Below are 19931 nucleotides of genomic sequence, written 5' to 3' on the forward strand. Positions count from 1 at the left end.
ATTCAAAATCGATAATTTGGAAGTCTGAATTCAAAAAAATCGTTAAATTGAACCTGATAAATTTTGACATATTTCATTTTCGAATTCAAAAGTTTTGAATTCAATTTAGATTTAGGTATTCTATCGAATTCATATTAAAAAAAATGGTTTGGAATTTATTGAAAAAAATAACCTATATTAGATGGTTAGAGGTATTATACTATTATTATAATATAATATAATGCCTTACATAAATTATATATTATTATATATACGAAATTGAAATAGAATTAGATAGCTGAATTTTGATTTCAATTTGTGAATTTGAAATCGGAATTTTCACTTTTAAGAAGAATGGCCCCTTTTGAACAAATTTTGCCACTTTCGAACATGAAAACTCCAAATTTCTTTCCATTATCTGAATTTTTTATTTCAAATTTCTGAATTCAAATCGAATTCAGTCATTTAATTGGAATTTTTTGGATTTCCACACCCCTGTCTACTTCGGCTGTATGCTTTCTTGTCCTCCGGATTGTCTCAGTCCTCGCAAATCGCTACATTTCACAAGAGAGTAAAAGCCAGAGTTGGTCTTGGGCGGGCAGAACAAAGCATACATCTAGGGAGAGTCCATTAAATACAAATGATTTTGGCCCGGCTTTTGTTCTTATTTAGTGTTTTTACCCAACTTTTCTTTGTTATACCCAAATGTGAGGCCCAACCTACTTCCTCCAAGTTTCCTTTTTACCCAAAAGAAGAATAAATAAAATAAAAATCTCCACTAAATACCTTGACAAAAAAAAAAAAAAAAAAAAAAAACTCAAAGATTGTCTCGTGTACGACAACGGTCTACAACTTCTAGTAGAAATCAGCCAATCAGAAAATATCTGACAAGGGCACAATTGGCAGATAAAGATCATCCACGAAACCCATCACCAGCCGCCACAGCAGCCTGTGGGGCCTGAATACTTTAATGGATCAATTAGATCGGACGGTCGTAAAACGTCTGTGACTCACATAATGCTATTAAGCCGGTGTTAATAGCAGAAATTGTGAGATTTTTTCGGGTGTATGTGACGGTGCATTGTGGTCAATGGAGTGGCAATATTGAAACACCACATAGTATATGATCTAGTGAAAGAGAACGGCCATTATCATTTTTATCCTTCTCCCTTTCCCACGCCTACCCCATTCTCTATCTCTCTCTGAAGTTCTTTTAGGAGGACTAGGATAGTAAGTTAATAAGGTAAAAATCTTTGATTGCCTCAATTTTGTTGTTGCGTATTTCGGGAAATTGAATTAGGGTTTTTGTTTAGATGAGCTTACTTGATTGTCTGACTGCTTGAACTTTTGTTTTTGTCTTGCTGGGTTGCTGAACTTATGGTCGAAAACAGGGCCTCGTTGTGTATGTATATATGGAAGTGTTCGTATTTATGTATGTGTATTTATAATCCTGTATTTATGCGGATATATATATATATATATATATATGTATAGGTACCTTGTTGAGTAATAAAGCTGGAGGATTAAAGATTTACTGGCTTTTAGTCGAATGAGTCGAATAGTTATGGTTTGTGGATAAGATTGTGGTTAATTATACAGTTTTGAAGTTATTTTGCTGTTTGGAAGGATATTCCTTGCTCTTTCTGTTGATTTTAATCGGCTTTAAGTTTGCCAATTGTTGGGTTTATTGTTTTTCTTCATAATTGGATGTGGTTGATTGTTATTTGAGGTTTTTAACTTTTCTATGAATTTGAGTAAGCTTATTGGGGCCTGAGCTGAAGCATTTTAGATACCATTGTCGGCTTGTTTGCTGATGTTTTTGTTGGGATTTGGCTACGATGTTTAAGTTGATTGAGGGCTGGGGCTACGTTGCACTTTTTATCAGAGTTGATTAATCAGAGGGTAGTTTAGCTGGAGATATATGTAGATTTTGTTGACTTAATTTACTTTTTATGTTTCTGATTTCATTTGTTTTTATCTGGGATTCTTACTTTGACCGATGAGCTGTTTGGAAAACACATAAAAATATGAAGAATTAAGAGATTTGTTATCCTGTTCGGGATTTATGGTGTTTATATACTGACTGACATAAAACAGATGTTCTTTGGGTTTATCCAGTGGTGTAATATAGTGATTAACTTTATTTGAGTGACCTTTGGAGTGATATGTTGGTCTTCATTTAGGTAACAGTTTATGTTATGTTTCTGTCATGTTTCATTACTGGCATTTTGCTGAGCAAAAATGGCAACCTTTTCTTTATATATTGTAGAAAACTTTTTAGATTCTCTTGTAATTCAAGAGAGGGGCTTCCATTGATTTCTGTTCCCTATTTTTTAATTGTAATAGTTGGTTGGGATTTTAGAAAATAGAAAAAAGAAAAAAGAATAGAGAATGTTGCTACTCAGGGCTTTATCATTCGGCTACTAATTCTTTTGTACCTGTTTTTTTTAAAACTGTTTCCTAAATTCCAAGTGTCCGAATGTGAACTTACTATTTAATAAAGTCATAGAACCTTCTAATTTAACTTTTAGCTCCTTTTGTCGGCATTATAAATGTTGATTGTTCGTATTCTTTATGGTGCAGACCAAAATATCTTTTCCAGTTATGGCTAGAGCAATAGTGCAGTCTACTAATGTGTCATCTTTGGTTGCTCCTGGAAGATATGGCCAGTTTAAAGGTTCCGGTAAAAACAAAAGAGCAGTTATGATGCTCTGCAGTTTACATGTTGCACCTCTTAGGATGAGGGGTTTCTCAGGATTGCGGACATCCAATGCTTTGGATATGATGGTTAAAACTGGGCAGAGCTTACATTCAAAAGTGGCCATTGCTACGTCTAGTAGGCGAGGAAGGGGTAGCCGGATGGCACCAAGGGCAATGTTTGAGCGGTTCACCGAGAAAGCAATTAAAGTGATAATGCTTGCGCAAGAGGAGGCCAGACGGTTAGGCCATAATTTTGTAGGAACTGAGCAGATTTTATTGGGTCTTATTGGTGAGGGTACGGGCATTGCTGCAAAGGTCCTAAAATCGATGGGCATTAATTTAAAAGATGCACGTGTGGAAGTTGAAAAGATAATTGGAAGGGGTAGTGGATTCGTGGCTGTGGAGATCCCCTTTACTCCGCGTGCAAAGCGAGTGTTGGAGCTCTCACTGGAGGAGGCCCGCCAACTTGGTAAGACCTTGTTCTCTTCCATCTTCTCCGTCTTAGCTGCATATTTCCTGGTTTGACCGTGGGATCTTGTTCAAAAGCCGTCCTGTTTATTAGTTGCTGCTCAAGTGTTGGATACTTGTTTTTATAAATTAATGTCCTTATGATTTATTAAGCAACATTTAATCCTATGTTGATCCATCTTCCCTTGGTTTTAGGCCATAACTATATTGGGTCTGAGCACCTATTGCTGGGTTTGCTGCGTGAGGGTGAAGGTGTAGCAGCACGTGTTCTCGAGAACTTGGGTGCTGACCCAAGTAACATTCGCACACAGGTAAAAGCTAGAATATTTTTCTGATTTATCTGCCAAAAGTTTTATGAATTTTATTGTTGTGATTCTGAGCTGTGATTTTGCTCGCTATTGGGAATTAAGTAGGTCATTAGAATGGTGGGTGAGAGTGCAGAAGCTGTTGCTGCTGGTCTTGGAGGTGGGAGTTCCAGCAACAAAATGCCTACTCTTGAGGAGTATGGGACAAATTTGACAAAGATGGCTGAGGAGGTATTTTTAGTCTCTAGATGTTCTACATGATTAATTGCTTTTATTATATGATATTTAACTGTAGATGTATGTTTTAGGGCAAACTGGATCCTGTTGTTGGAAGGCAGGAGCAAATTGAACGTGTTACTCAAATTTTGGGTCGAAGGACAAAGAATAACCCCTGCCTTATTGGAGAGCCTGGTGTGGGGAAAACTGCTATTGCAGAGGGCCTTGCTCAACGGATTGCAAATGGTGATGTACCTGAGACAATAGAAGGGAAGAAGGTAAATTTTCCACAGAAATCATGTAATTTTGTCTTTGTACTAACAAGAACCATGCTTGTAGCTTTTCATATGATTCTGTAGAGATAGAACTTTCTTAGTATTCCAGCTTTTCTTATTGCCTTGAACTGTTGAGGCCCAATTTTGTTATTTTGAACTTTTGATTGTAGGCTGCCGTTGTTTCTATGTCTGTGGAAATTACATTTATCTGTCCTTTTTTTTAAAATTAAAATGACATAATTCGCAGGTGTTCTCCTGTATGCATTGCGTAATGCACAATTTAACTCACTTTTTGGTATTATTCAGGTTATCACTTTGGACATGGGACTCCTAGTGGCTGGAACAAAATATCGAGGAGAGTTTGAGGAAAGGCTGAAGAAATTGATGGAGGAGATTAAACAAAGTGATGAAATCATACTTTTCATTGATGAAGTGCACACACTCATTGGAGCTGGAGCAGCAGAGGGGGCAATTGATGCTGCAAACATTTTAAAACCTGCTCTAGCTCGTGGTGAACTACAGGTCTGTTTAATGCCTAGTTAAGAGCTGAAAGTTATTGTTTTGGTTATTGCCTGCGAGAGTGAATCTGTATTGTGCATGATATATAGGGGCCATATTGGATGTTTATAATTTATTAAAAGGTCAAGAGTTTACTCCAAGAGAGTGGTTACAAGCATGGTTTTGGAAAGTGCCTCTTCATTTTCCCCCTTTAATGGTTTATGGAAGGGTTGGTTCTTTGCTCAAAGAGGAAATTGAGATCTTAGACCATATGGAAGTTTGAGAGAGTTTTTGTGTTTAAATTGGAAAACTGGATATTGCTTTTTCTTATAGTAATTTTGTATTTTTCATAATCACCCTTTTCTGTTTCTGTTGTTTTACAATGTTCATCATTCTTGGATTTTCGTTGATGAGAGTAACATATAACATGAGCGTTGGTGAATGCAGTGTATTGGAGCTACAACACTTGATGAATACAGAAAGCACATTGAGAAAGATCCTGCATTGGAGAGGCGTTTCCAACCAGTCAAGGTACCTGAACCCACAGTGGATGAAACTATTCAGATTTTGAAGGGGCTTAGGGAGCGATATGAGATCCATCACAAGCTTCGTTACACTGATGAGGCCTTAGTTTCGGCAGCCCAGCTTTCATACCAATATATAAGGTTTGTGTTCTACTTTTTCTTATTTTTCTGGTTTTCTTCAACTCTTCCCCCAAACCCCCTTCCCATTTTTCTTTTCGGGCTTTTTAAAAGAAGGGGGGGGGGGGGTGGTGTTTGCTTATCAGTTGTTATAAAGTAGTAGGTTGGGTGTTGTTTGGAAAATTATGCCCATTTTCTCAGAAAATCTGGTGTTATTTCTACCTTAACACACACAATTAACATCTTTCAAATTTAGGGTCCCAAGTAGTTTTTTGTTTTTTAGGGACCCAAGTTGTTGTTTGTATATATAAATCACTATTCCTTGTTGAACACCCTCGTGTGGGAAAAAAAACCTGCTGGGTTGCTGTTGTAGTATACATAATGGCCAAATATCTTTCTATCCTTCTTTAGAGTTCTAGTTTTTATATTTTAGTAGCTGTGGTATATGGATTTTGCTTCAATGAACTTCAAGATGTACACTTGTATGTCCCTTTTGACATTAAGGTTTGTGTCTGAATAACCCTTTATTATGTGATTTAGTGACCGCTTTTTGCCTGATAAAGCGATTGACTTGGTCGATGAGGCGGGTTCTCGTGTTCGACTTCGTCATGCTCAGGTCTGGACTTCTTACTAGTGGAATTCAGTTTCGTTCAACTTTTTGTTACTATTGAGTTAACACTTTTTTTTTCTTGCAGCTTCCTGAGGAAGCTAGAGAGCTTGAGAAAGAACTTAGACAGATTACGAAGGAGAAGAATGAGGCTGTCCGCGGTCAGGACTTTGAGAAGGTATATATCTATTCTTGAAGAGGTGGCTGTTGTATACTGGCTTGTGCTCTCTAGTTCTAGAAGCGATGCTGTTAAAATTTATCTGTATGTGGAGGTTATCAAGAAAAAATAACAAGTCCTTGAAGCCATGCTGTTAAAATTTATCTGTTCTTGAAGAGTTGATTGTTGTATACTGGGTTGTGCTCTCTAGTTCTTGAAGCCATGCTGTTAATATTTATCTGTCATGTGGAGATTATCAAGAAAAAAATAATGAGTTCAAAATAAGTCTTAAGGAATTGTTTGACAGTTTTTTTTCCTTTAGGGCATCTTTTCAATGTAGCTTAAGCTTATGGTATTTAAATCCTGGTGCAGGCTGGTGAGTTACGTGACAGAGAAATGGATCTTAAGGCTCAGATTTCGGCTCTCGTAGACAAAAGTAAGGAGATGAGCAAGGCAGAGACTGAGGCAGGGGATGGTGGTCCTCTTGTGACAGAAGTGGACATTCAGCACATTGTCTCTTCATGGACTGGAATACCTGTCGAGAAGGTGTCAACTGATGAGTCAGATCGCCTCCTCAAGATGGAAGAGACACTACACACACGGGTCATTGGTCAAGACGAAGCTGTTAAAGCCATTAGCCGTGCCATTCGTCGTGCTCGTGTTGGACTCAAGAATCCCAACCGACCAATTGCTAGTTTCATCTTTTCTGGTCCTACTGGGGTGGGGAAGTCAGAACTAGCAAAAGCCCTGGCTGCTTACTACTTTGGTTCTGAGGACGCTATGATCAGGCTTGATATGAGTGAGTTCATGGAGAGACACACAGTTTCCAAGCTTATTGGTTCACCTCCTGGATATGTTGGTTACACTGAAGGTGGTCAGCTGACTGAGGCTGTGCGGCGTCGCCCATATACTGTTGTGTTGTTTGATGAAATTGAGAAGGCTCATCCTGATGTTTTCAACATGATGCTTCAAATTCTTGAAGATGGAAGGTTGACAGACAGTAAAGGCAGAACTGTTGACTTTAAGAACACCCTTCTGATTATGACATCCAATGTTGGAAGTAGTGTGATTGAGAAGGGTGGCCGACGTATAGGTTTTGATTTAGATTATGATGAGAAAGATAGTAGTTACAACAGAATTAAAAGCTTGGTAACGGAGGAATTAAAACAATATTTCAGGCCAGAATTTCTGAATAGATTGGATGAGATGATAGTTTTCCGGCAGCTTACTAAGCTGGAAGTGAAGGACATAGCCGACATTATGTTAAAGGAGGTCTTTGACAGGTTGAAGAAAAAGGAAATAGAGCTTCAGGTTACAGAGAGGTTTAGAGATAGAGTTGTCGAGGAAGGTTACAACCCAAGCTATGGAGCAAGGCCACTAAGAAGGGCAATCATGAGACTCTTGGAGGATAGCCTAGCTGAGAAGATGCTTGCGCGTGAGATTAAAGAAGGAGATTCAGTTATTGTCGATGTGGATTCAGATGGCAATGTTACCGTTCTCAATGGCACCAGTGGTGCTCCACCAGAGTCATTGCCAGAGCCAATTGCTGTGTAGATGGAAGCTTGCTGGTTGACTTCTATGAATATTGTTGTTTGTACCGCTGCTTTGAAATTGAATTGGGTTCAAATATATCCCGGTTTAGGAAAGTGATTGGCGGTAGTACTCTTGCTGGTTCGTCGACTAATGGTTAAATATCATCTAGGGTTGGGTCACAATGTTGCATTTTCTTGGCCAGCAAAGATTCAAAGAAAATGTGTTCCGACTGTTCCAAGTAATATGAGAAATACAGTGCTAGGGGAGTTGAATCTTCTGATACTAGTAATGAAAGTAAGGTAGATACTCGCCTTTGAATGGCTTTCCTCTTGTTTTTAGGATCTTGAAACGTGTGGATCATACGATATTAGCATTTTCTTGTTTTTGGCCTTGTTTTTATTCTTTTCCGGACTTCTCTTCCTATGATATGCCTACTTTCTGTGCTTTTCGAACTCTGGAGTCCATTCAGGTTGCAGTTTTATAATGTCCGCATGCGTGTCTAATTTATCTTCCAGGTGCAACAGCCGTGTGTGTTATTGAGACAGCAAATGGCAGTAATTGCTGGCAACTGTTTCGAATTTTTTTTCCAAATTAACTCAACAATATGCTGTGTTGCTCTTGTTCTCCTGCCTGGTGCGTCAAGTGGGAACTCATCTAGTAACCCCAAGTGGGAACTCATCTGGTAACCCCAAGTGTTGTAGTTGTAATCTCGGAGGGACCATAAAATTACAGTTCAATTGTTAAGCGGGTAGAGCATGGCTGCTAATAAAAAGCACCGGATTCAAATTTGGAAAAAGGAGTTGCACGTTTCTCATCGCCTTTCTCGAAGCGAAATTACTATTAAACTCGTGTTCTGTAAAAAGGCAAAATGAAGAGTGCTGGAAGAGCACCCTATGGTCTACCAATTACTTAAAAGCTATTCATGCTCTGTTGAAAAAATTTGTTGATCATTTGACCAAGAAACTCAGTAACATAGACGAAGCCTGAGGACTAAGATCACTTCTTACTGAATTTTACAGGGTAACTTCTTCGATTGGAGTACTTCAGAACACCATTACTGGCGATTAGGCAGTTTTGCCCGTGAAACATGCACTAAAAATGATCGACATACAGAAGCATATGTTTCCGTTTCCGTCCACCTAAACCCAAAAAAAAAAGACCTTTCCCTTCCTCCTTTGAAAACGTCATCTAAGCTGATCTAATACTTGCAATCCACCCTACCTCTATAGTCAATAATCCCTCAAGCCCAATCATACAATGTCAGTGCTCCAACTCATCTATCATAGACCGCGATTGCCTTTCTGTGGGGCTGACGCTTCCACCTCGACTAATCTTCAGTGCATCCAGTGCTTTCAGTATTTCCATTGTCATGGCACTGTCTACACTCCCAGATGAAAGTTTCTTGTGTGACTTCTGCAAATGAAGCTTCAGTGAGCTACTGCTCAAGCCAGCGTTCTTGCCGCATATGGGGCAAACCTTCATTGTTGGTTTTCGTTGTTGCCATTCCATTGAAACTTTACCATGCAGTTTCAAATCTAGGTCCAAAAGAACCTTTGCAAATCCATCATTAGGTTGGGCTCGACGGTGCACTCGTTTCAAGGCATTCCAAGCTTCCAGTAAAGTGTAGTTTCTGCAACCAAATGCAAATGAAAATTCCTTTTCAAATCAATACTATTCAACCTCCCAAGTCAAACATTAATTGTAAAATACTGACCAGTAATATTTGCTCAATTGTTTTCAAAGATAGTTACTGCAACCCAGTAATCTGATTGTTCACTTCCTATAAAGCAAGGGAAAGAAACAAAATCTCTTGGTTGCACTAAATAAGAAAAAGGGGTATATTGCTCAGAAATGAGCAGCTTGCTGGTGCATATCTCAGTTTCGACAAGGGCATGCTTACCATTTTACTGAAAAAGACATATAACCACCTTCAAAAGGAGACTAGCTGACATTAGGTTAGATTTAGATTAAGGATTTCATCAAGGTACGTTTTGTCAAAAATTATCTAGTGTACCATTCAGGTGTGACAATTTTTAAATGATCGCCTAAGAACTTACTTCCTGAGCATAAGGTAAGCAAGAACTAGAGTAGCACTCCTGCTTTTGCCTTCAAAGCAATGAACCAAAACCTTTCCACCCGTTTGTTCAACATGATCAATAAAATCATGTGCTTCTTTGAAGATATCACTGATCAGTGTATCTTCATTGTCGCAGACCTGCCAGTGGATAGCCAATCAACATTATGAAGCATTTTGCTCCCTAGCTTCTTCAACAGCTCACAAGTAAAAACAGAAAGGCTTGCTCTAAAAAACCAAAACAAGAACAAAATAACACTTGGAATGTCTAAAAGTATCATTAAGCAAACAGTTTACAAAATATTAATAAATTTATACATAAACAAACAGTTTGAAAAAAATTTCCAGATAGACTAGCAAACATCAATAATTGCACAATCTCACAAATAAACATAAAAGATTGGCAACAGAATAACTTTTAAATAGAAATACAGGAGAAACTATATTTTGTAAACACAATAAGATAATTTCCTATATATATATAATATAATGGCAACCCAAAGAAATTTCTTGTCAACCAAAAGTATTGGACTGTTTTTATATCTAATTCATGGTGGCCAAATGTCTGATATCAGAAACTCAGGACCCAAGAAGTGAGAAAAGATAGGTGTATTAAGCAAATGAAGGTGACTGAATTTAAGCTGCGGGTATCCTTACTACAAGAAGTGAGTGGAAGGCAGAGAATGATGCCATTCATCCTTACAATAAAATAAGATTCAACCACACTTACAGAAAAATTCTTGTACTCAAATAACTCAGGGAACTGAGAATCTGACTGTCCAATTTCATTAGCACACAAGCACAAGATGTGTGTAATTCCTAAATGCTGCAGAGTGTACAACGATCTTGCAGCAAGGGCCCCACCTATGTACAGGCTGCCTGAAATTGGAGATGGTTTTTCTGTGTTTGCAGCATCTGATATCAATGATATCCTCTCAAGAATGTGTTCAAGCCTGACCTGTAATTTTGTAAGAGTATGAAAGTCATATCAACCATTAATGCATAAGGTCCTAATGAGACACATAAGTATCACAGGAAACAAACTAAAGTCTTATGGCTACCATGATAGCAATAAAAATGAGGATCCTAACATAATACAAAATTACCTTCAGCTCATACGCATCAACAACACAGTTAGTATCACTACCCTCAAAGAATCCTGTATTAAAATTGTTCTCCTGGCACAATTTTATGGTGTCATTTCTTAGCATTTCATTCCACTGTTCTAATTCCTTGTTTAATTCCACATCGACCTGAAACAGGAAAAGCAAAGAATCTGTTATGTAAAAATAATAGTGTTCCCAGCCTTAAGGATTTTCTGATTCATACAAAAGCACAAAAATTTATCAGATATCAGGTATCACACCCTAAAATAGAATCCCCACAGGAATATCCACACTTACATTCTCATTTGTTAAAACAATGGATAAGGAGTTCAGATACAACATACTCATTAGGTTCCATCATCAGGTCATGTTCAATCATAGATGAACAGAGGCAAACAAACAATAGTCAATAATAACATGGGCAAGATAGAAGCATATCTGTTGAGCAAAAGTTTAGCAAAAATGAATGACAAAACTGATGCAGCCCTAAAAGAATGAGATTGACTTTAATAAGAAAAAAATAAAAAATTTGTGCCTAGATGTGTAATTAAGTACAAGAACAAGTACCTTAACGAATAAATTTCAGTAACTTAATCCGATATTCCATTGCAATACGAGGATTTTCAAGAATAATCGAAGTGTTTCTGTGAAAAAATATGAACAAGCACAATACTACACTAAGATAATCTGACAAAACATCATGGCACAGCAGAGAAGCACTAAATATGGCCATCTGCACTCACTATGGTAGAATTCATCATGTATTCTGTTAACAAACTGTTAGACTCTTTAATGAAAACTTCAATTTTATTCGGTAGATATCAGACCTTAGCAAATTTGTGAAAGTCACGGAGCTTTGACGTCAAACGCAGGCTGTGTATGGGTTCCCCACCCCCTTTGCTGGACTTTCCATGCCAACCATCACGTGAGTGTGGAGAGGCAGAATCTGGGCTATCTCTACATCCTGAAGATTTAGAAGCTGTGCTGTGTGATTCATACTCATTTAGATCAGAATTGCTCTCACTTACACTTCGTTCCTTGCTTGATGGAGAACGCAAATGAAAGCCAACTCCACCAGCCTGTGATGGTGATTGAGGAACCATAAAATCTTCTTGGTCCAAATCCCCAGAAGCTTTATTTGTGATATTAATGAATGTTCGCAACAGAGTATCTAGTTTTTGGTGAAGGGTGAGTAGGAAAATATGAAATCCTTGCAAGTCTCTCAAAGCTGCACGGAACCCACTCCTGAATGCATGAATAACTGAAGTCGTGTCAGTCAAACTTGAACCAGTCATTGCATCAGAATCTTCCTGCGGACAACCAATCCTCCCAGCACTTAATTCATATAAGAGATTTGAGGCATATTCAGGACTGTTGATGAGGAGCTCAACCAACTTAGGATAATTTTCTTGATCATTTGCACGTTTTCCAGCAGGGGGCCTACGAGGAACCCCAGAGTCTATGGCCACAATATGAAAATGGGGACCAGTTATTTCAGTTGATGTTTGAATTTTGATACTGACATTGCTAGATATTGGAGATTCAGTGATATCAGAAATATCAGAACTCTGCGACACCAGTACTGAACTAGGAGGAGTCAACCTACTATCCACTGAAGTTGCCCTTCTTTCTTTCTGAAGTGCTCGGATGACTTTTGGACGATATCTATTAATTGCAGAATCAAATGCGACCTCCAGCGCATCCATGTTTGCAGTAGCTATTTTATCAGCCAACAATAAGTTTGCAGAATTTCCACGCCACCGAAGACTACGACAAGGAAGTCGGTCTTCATTTCTTATGACAAGGTCCAACATCAAAACCCTGCCAAGGGCTGCTGCTATTTTTTCTGCAGCCTCTCGTGACTCAAAAGCATTAGAGCTTTCTAACAGAGGAGAACCATGTATGTAACTGCAGATATTTAAAACATTAATGAGGGGATAAAAAACAAGTGAATGTGGAAATCAGATTTCATGTTCATGGATTTAAAATGAAAATGATTTACCAAAACTTGTGAATTCTGATATATTTGATCATCATATAGGTTAACTAGGTAGGCAAGCATTTGGCCATTTCATTAACAGATATATACTTCTCTAAATGCTACCTATATGGTCCTCCAACTAAAACATTCTCCAGATCAGGCGCTCACACATGGTAATTCATATATCAAAAAGAAATCCTAATTTCCTATTAAAGTAATAATTAGAGGATACAGATGCACCAGGCAGAGAGAGGATCAAGAATGCATTTCCATCTTTTGACACTGCTATCTATTCTCCATTTTAACCTTTTGTTCTTTTTCCTGTACAAGCTTCACTGTAAAACACTGCAGTATTACTCCTATGCTACACTGAACCTGTAAATTTTTTGATTTTCCATTTACAATTAAAGATTGGATATGTCTCCATGGGAGCCTAAGAGCCAAGTTATCCTTTCCCGTGCAAATCCAACAAATGCGTCAACACTTGGGCTGAAATTGAATACCTCATTTAACTTCAGGGGATGAAATATTTTGATTGAGCAATGTGCCAAAAGATTCATAACTTAGGCTGCAAAAATACAATTACTTTCTTCTATGCCATACTTTCTTGATTTGGTAGCCCATATCTATGAGAACACTACTTACACATATCTACAATCCAAAGAAAGCATGAACTCTCCTTGACTCCACTTTCACTTTCCCTATTAAGTGGTCCACAATAGCAGTATTCTGAAACTAAATCTTTCATGTCCATCTTAGCAAGCACAGACAGGCCACTAAGACTATAATAAAAAAGAAATGATTGTGCAACTATCAGACATGAAAGGATGAAAATCTTCCAAGTTAGCAATTTCAATGTGTAGAAATGGGTTATAATTTATGAAACAAAATGTTGTCATTTTGTGAGTATTAATGTAATATAACAAGTCAGGTCCTTCTACATACTTCATTAGCAAAAGGCATCGACTGAGTTCAAGAGCTTCTAGTAGCTCTGAACACATAATTTCACCAGCTTCATCTCCTTCGGAAATTGCAGCATCTTTTGCTTTTTCTGCAGCTTCCTTGATCTGTAGCCACTCAGAACTACAATGGTGAATAACTCTGGCCTGCGATTTTTAATTTTGCAAAAACATCAAACTTCTGACAAAGAAACTAGTTACAAAATAATTACTCTAGTAAGAAGGTACAACTTGTGGAATTCGAACACCTAGCCACTTTGCAAATTCATAGCCAAGGCGTTCCGATTGAGTGGCCATCCTAGAAGATGCTATCTTTATAACAGCTGCAGCCTCTTTGAAAGAAGATTCATCATTTTCAGGTTGGTTGAACAGTGCAAAAAAGACTACTCCCCCAGAATTTACAGTGACCTACAACATGAAAACCGATGAGACAAAAATATGAAAAAGGTAATAGCATAGACTTCCATTTGCCACACTGAAGTAGAGCAGGAGGAGAGAAGATTTAGAAAAGAAACAAACAACACAAGAAAGAAAGGATTATCAAGAACACCTATGTTTTCATGAATGCATGTCTAAATAGTTTGGTGAAAGTCTAAAATTTACATATCATCACTAGAAACACCTCTAAGATAGAAGAATATAGATGAAAGGAAAATGGTAAAGAGGCACTGCCAGGAATGCACCAGGTACATGTCCAGTGCCCTCTACACATTACCAACGTTTAGTTAGCATTAAGTAAGAGAACCAAAATTTTGCAGAAGGTTTTCCAGCACAATTTTCTTGTGCAGATGTAGTTTTCAGTAAGAGAAAAGAAAGGGAAATTTGACCAACTACTGGGAAATTAGAAGCGTAATTGAGGAGAGAGACTTGGGCAGAGAAAGTACTTGTACAATTCATGACCACTACATACACAATCAGAGACTACAAGAAATTAGAAGGGTGATCATTACATACCTTTGCAGCTTCTTTTTCTTCTACTAGGGAAGTACAATAAACAAACATTGTGCCCTCCAGTCCCCCTTATTCGCCACTAAAAAATATCAACTGCCTTGTGTATGAGCCTATAGTCTGGGGAAGGGAGTGGAGGGTGTGTTCGATTTGGAAGCTTTAGACAAGACATAGGAACATTAAGTCTGAATATCTCCAATCAGTTTGTTTGGATAGTAAACTTATTCCAAATAATATTTTGCTTGCATCATAAACACATTTTCCAACCCACCTTTTTATCTCACATACATCACATTACAAAAAATGTTACAGTAATTATTTCAAATAATATTTCAAATAATACTCTATCCAAACAAACCCTTATCTCAGGCAACTGTTTATGTTACTATTCATACAAGTTCAAGTACTTAGACAACACCACCTCTGTGCATTGCTTCAATGAGAAATAAAAGACGGTAGATGATATTTTGATCCAGAAAAGGAATCACAACCAAAACAATACAACTCCTGATTTGGAAGTTATTCCAACTGGAGTCAAATTCCTGCTAAAACTTTGAAAAAAGAAGTACTGTATTTGAACTAATGCTTAACTTTTGCTCACCTCTACTGCTTTATTCATTTCATCCTCCGATTGTTCAGCAGTACCACTACTATGTTCAGTGTGATGAAGTGAAGAAAGCATGTTCCACGAAAAAGAGCTTGATTCAATATCCAACATGGCAGCCTTGCCAAGTCTTTCCCACAAACTTACTTCGGTAGCTTGCTCAGGAGGAGAACTTCTAACACCAGACTTTGACTCTTCCGAGCTGAATCAAGATTAGATATAACATATAAGACATCGGCTACAAATTTCTAATACCGGACACTCAACATTAAACACATTAAAAGCAGAATACAGGAGAAACTGGCGCACTGATGCATTCTAGAACAAATTCAGTAATCATCACTCGTACATATTAGCACCAACTTGTTGCATAAGGCCAAACAATACAATCTAAGAAATCAAGACAGGATTCCAAAGTTCATTGAAGAGCAGTGGATATCAAATATCAACCTCAAGGGCATAATAGCTGCTCTGTGCTGTCTGTGTGGGAACCCTGAGGACCGGTACTTCCCGCTCCGCTTGCGAACAAGCTCAAGCCATTGCGCAAACCGGTATGCTGGCCCCGCTGTGATGTCCCCCAGCATATACAAGACCTGCAAATCTAGCACCAGCCTCACTAGAAACTCACCAAACAACTCGAATTTCTCGCAATAATCAATAAATATTAGCGAAAATAATTCAACAACTGACCCGAGAAGTGACAGTGAGGGGCAAAGGGGCCTCGGGCTCCTCAGATTCCAGATCAAGTTGCTTATCTTCTTCTTGCTTCTGCATATATCCTTGTATATACGAATGTGAGTAGTGGGTTTTATAACTCTATATCTATAAGATACAAGCAAAACCCAGATCTAATTCATCCTACCATAAAATTTTGACCAGCACATACTACTACTAAATTCCACAATGTAATGATACAATCACTTTCTGTGCACGTTACTACTCATATTTATATCCATTCTAATGAAAGAGAAAGAAAGCGGGGGGTAATGATTTAAAACTACTAAAAAGGTTTCTACTTTTTCTGTCGTAGGGGAGAGAGCGGAACACTTTACCTGAAAATGGTGAAGGTTTTCTATCTTCTCGCTGTCCATTTCTTTTTCTTGGACAATGATAAGTCTTGCTGGCCCTTTTTTCCCTTTGGTGGGGGACTTTTGGAAACGACCAGATCTCGTCTCCCTTTGTTGCCACTTTTCCCGCTTTTTTCTGGGGCTGGTTGACACTGAAGCATTTTTATAGCGAGAAAATGAAGAGCAGAAAAGGCAGGGGTAGCGGTTTCTTGGGAGTCGAAGATTGAATCATTGAAGTGAAAAAAGTGGAACCGCGGAAGTGAGAAATGGAAAGGCTCGCTAGGAGCAGGTGAGGAGTGAGGACGCGACCCCTCTCCGCTACAGTGAGTTGGTTTGGATGCTCTTAAAAGCGTGAGAAATGAAAAGAAAGCAAAGAAAATGGCAGGATTCTATCTCTCCCTCTCTCTCTAATACTAGCTTAGCTAGTTTGGGAGTTTAGGTTAAAAAAGAAAAGGAGAAAACCTACGAAAGAAAAGTAAAGAAGAGAAAAGAAAAAGAAGATAGGAGAAAGGACGAGGTTTGATTTTAATATTATTTGAAAGTTTAGGAAAAAAATAAAATAAGATCGGATATATGTATGTCAATGAAATTTTATGTTTAATAGGCATTTATTGATAGAAATGACATTTTAAAAAAAGTCGTAAAGTGTCTCTTAACTTTCCATCCCTCTCCACTCATATTTGGGCAGGAAAAAATTTTTAAATGTAGCTGCTAATTTGATCCATCTAATTTCTTTTCATTTCTTAGCTTCTCTGTCGCTCCAAAACTCACAAACATCAGAAAATAGCTACTTTCCCTCACCTTCGCTTCTTTTCCTGTCAAATCTAGGCCAAACCAAGTATAAAAGCTAAGGTGGGATGAAAAGGAGAAGGAAGGAAAAGTCAAAAACTCATACTGTAACCAATTATCATACTACCGGGTATGTCCTTCAAACAAAATTCAAAAAGATAAAATGAATGAGCACTATAATAAAAGATTGAATCATTGAACTGGAAAAAAAAAAATGGCACTATGGATTGAGGAAAGGGAAACCACATAAACAATCCCTCACATATTATATGTATTTATCTCTTGTTAATTTCTCATTTTAAAAATGAAGAAAATTTGTCTCTCACATGTGCAAAATATCTTTGTACATCCTGACGGTAGTGGCCAACTACTCTAGAAGTAGTTGATTAGGGTAGTTATTAGTTGTGAGAAGGTATCCACCCTTTTTTAAGTCATATTGGAGAAAGCCCATTCAGTTGGACGAAATACATTTTACTTCTAATGAACTTTCAATTGTATGATTTACATTATCTAAAAAATACATGTTTCCACTGTTTTAAATTTAAGTCTTGTACCTTAAGAGGGGGTTTCTGATAGGTCTAAGATGTGCACTATAGTGGCAGAAAAGAGATTTTTAATGACTCTTTATGTTCTATAAAGATAGTAGTGCTTAGTTGAGAGGCCATGTCATAATTTTTGAATTGCATTAAGGCAAAGTATAACGAAAATCTTGGTCTGTTCTGAAGGACTGAAAATAATACTTCTGTCATTGCTATTTTATGTTATGAAGATTGGAATGCTTTAGATAGTTTATGGAACTGATGCTGATCACATCATTCTAATCTGATACAATTTCTGTAAAAGCAAATTAACAATGGTGCACAGTTGCTTTTCTTATGACTAGTGAAGGATTTATTTGCATATAACGCACGCAACACTAGCAGGTTAATATGCTTTAATCTTAGGTTACGAAAAACCTTTCCTTTGTTCTTGTATTGAGTTTTCTAGGCCCCCATCTCTCTGTGTTTGGAGTGTAAACTAGTTGTTCTTCAAATTTCTGGTTGTCCATTATCGGCCAGCTTCACTTGGAATTTGGCTGCTGTCCGGTTGACGGTTGATCTTCTCTAAATACTACTACTTCTCTCTGCAGTGTAGACTCAGAGGATGAAATATCTTGGACGCCATGGCAGCAGGTTGTTTACATTTCTCCAGGCCAATTGCTTTAGCCATTACGAGCTAGATGCTATTTATGCATCATGTTGGATGATTTATTTAAGATCGGGGTTGCAGTTAGTCAAGTCTGTTTCCACGATTTACTGCATTTGTGCATAACGCTTGCATCCTGGTTCATATTATTGTAATAGCCACCATAGTTTTTACGTGGGGCTTTTCATCTGATCATGACTCTGCAGTGTTCCAGTCATGGACAATTCTCCATTTTCTCTTCTTTATTCTAAGTTTAGCAGTCCAAATGGCATGTGAAAGGATTATATATATGCAATGACTAATATCTCTATTATATACTGCCATTATGTACAATCTATTGGCATTTTGTTTCAAACTTATTTATGCCAGTCAAAAGAAATTTTGCATGACATTGTTGTCTTAACTTGAGTTGTGCTGCTTTATCCGCTTTGAAAGTATTCTACTGAAAGAACTTAGATATATTTTTCCACCGTGCAAGCACGGTGCTGTTCCACTATCTAAAAAAAATGTGTTTTGATGGATGAGGAGGTCATTTACATTGTGCACCTGTTCGCAGGTTATCATTTGATAACATATCTACCTGATGCAAATATTGATCTGACAGTGCCCCACTTCCCTTCTCAAACAGATGCGGAATATTTGGCTAGCTCTCTGTTTGCAGTGTCCTTGAAGAGCAGATCTGTGATGGGTCTCAAACAATGGACCTTCAATTGGTTAAAGCATAGTAATGTTTCACTTGTTTCAGCTGTTGCTCAGATTCCTGTACGTGCAACATACACAAGCACACCTATTTCGTCATTTGCACACCTTTTAGAAGCTTCAAGGGTTTGCTTTAGCTCACAGTTCCATATTCAAGAAGAAGAAGAAGGAAAAAAATATTCATGCTGCTATGTGCACTGTGTATTGAACAGGCCGGCCTCTAACTTTCTGGGGCCTTTGCGCAGAGTTTGCACTTTATTTAGCTTTGATGAAGTTTGGGGTAAGCATGAGCAGGGGCCTCACCTTTTTGTGTCATATGGTAATTCATTTCCATTTCAGATTTGAGTTTCCTTGGGTTCAATCAAATCCACCATGGTCAGATTTTCTGTCAATTGTTCTTTTGATTGCTTACCTATTGTGTTTGTTGATTGGTGTTATCTGTTTTGTTTTGCGTTATTTAGTAATTGACATCAGGACTGCAGAAAAAATTTTGTTAACTAAAGCTGTTACAAGAGGTAAGCTGTCACGATTGGAAGACAATTGAGAGGATTTTTCTGAAGCCTTGTAGGTCAATGTGGTTGGTGACTCTGAGCTTGAAATAGTTGCTATTGCTTCCGAGAAGGAGCTTATGGGTGCAAAATGCTCGTATACATCACATCACAAAAAGCGTTTCAGTCATTATTTCAAATAATTCTCTATCTAAACAAAATTTTCATCTAGATAATAGCAGCATTAACATATAGTTAATTGTTATGATACTAGGAAAGTCCACGTGCAACGCACGTGTAATCTTGAAAAAAAAAAACTTCTCTTTTTAATTATGTACCACTTATTTGGTTATTTTACCTTGCAAATTTATATGTTAAGAATTGTTACATAAAAAAGTTCGTCAATGCATAGAATTATTATTCAAATACAACCTTAAATGTGACAGAGATAAATAAAAATATATTTTATTTAAACAGATACGACACTTATAAAGACGAAATTCAATGGTTCTTCAAATATGAACTATCATCTTAATTATAACCTTACAAAACTAAATAGTTCATCCTTACTATCTAATTCTTTTGCTGCATTCAGCTTCACATTGATATATAATCCCTTTGCCTTTTGACTAAAAACTTATTTTGCCACATT

At 37.5% G+C, this 19931-nt stretch overlaps 2 protein-coding genes across 2 annotated transcripts; one reads left to right on the forward strand and one right to left on the reverse strand.

Moving 5' to 3' along the window:
• The first annotated feature begins 1121 nt into the window (after nt 1-1121).
• On the forward strand, nt 1122-7831 carry LOC113767658 (ATP-dependent Clp protease ATP-binding subunit ClpA homolog CD4B, chloroplastic). Its single transcript, XM_027311824.1, has 10 exons — nt 1122-1222; nt 2563-3148; nt 3343-3458; nt 3561-3683; nt 3761-3946; nt 4250-4465; nt 4889-5106; nt 5623-5698; nt 5778-5867; nt 6219-7831. Exons 2-10 carry the CDS (start codon nt 2584-2586, stop codon nt 7398-7400), a joined length of 2772 nt encoding a protein of 923 aa, XP_027167625.1. The 5' UTR covers nt 1122-1222; nt 2563-2583; the 3' UTR covers nt 7401-7831.
• A 422-nt stretch (nt 7832-8253) lies between these two features.
• Nucleotides 8254-16419, reverse strand: LOC113768680 (dual specificity protein phosphatase PHS1). Its single transcript, XM_027313133.1, has 11 exons — nt 16104-16419; nt 15742-15819; nt 15502-15644; nt 15049-15253; nt 13731-13907; nt 13486-13646; nt 11387-12467; nt 10560-10706; nt 10184-10411; nt 9437-9594; nt 8254-9009 (listed from the first exon to the last, which is right to left on the reverse strand). The coding sequence occupies exons 1-11, from the start codon at nt 16140-16142 to the stop codon at nt 8640-8642; spliced, it is 2787 nt and encodes a 928-aa protein (XP_027168934.1). The 5' UTR covers nt 16143-16419; the 3' UTR covers nt 8254-8639.
• Nucleotides 16420-19931: the final 3512 nt, after the last annotated feature.

The sequence above is a fragment of the Coffea eugenioides genome, chromosome 4 (genome assembly GCF_003713205.1).
Source record: "Coffea eugenioides isolate CCC68of chromosome 4, Ceug_1.0, whole genome shotgun sequence".
NCBI lineage: Eukaryota > Viridiplantae > Streptophyta > Magnoliopsida > Gentianales > Rubiaceae > Coffea > Coffea eugenioides.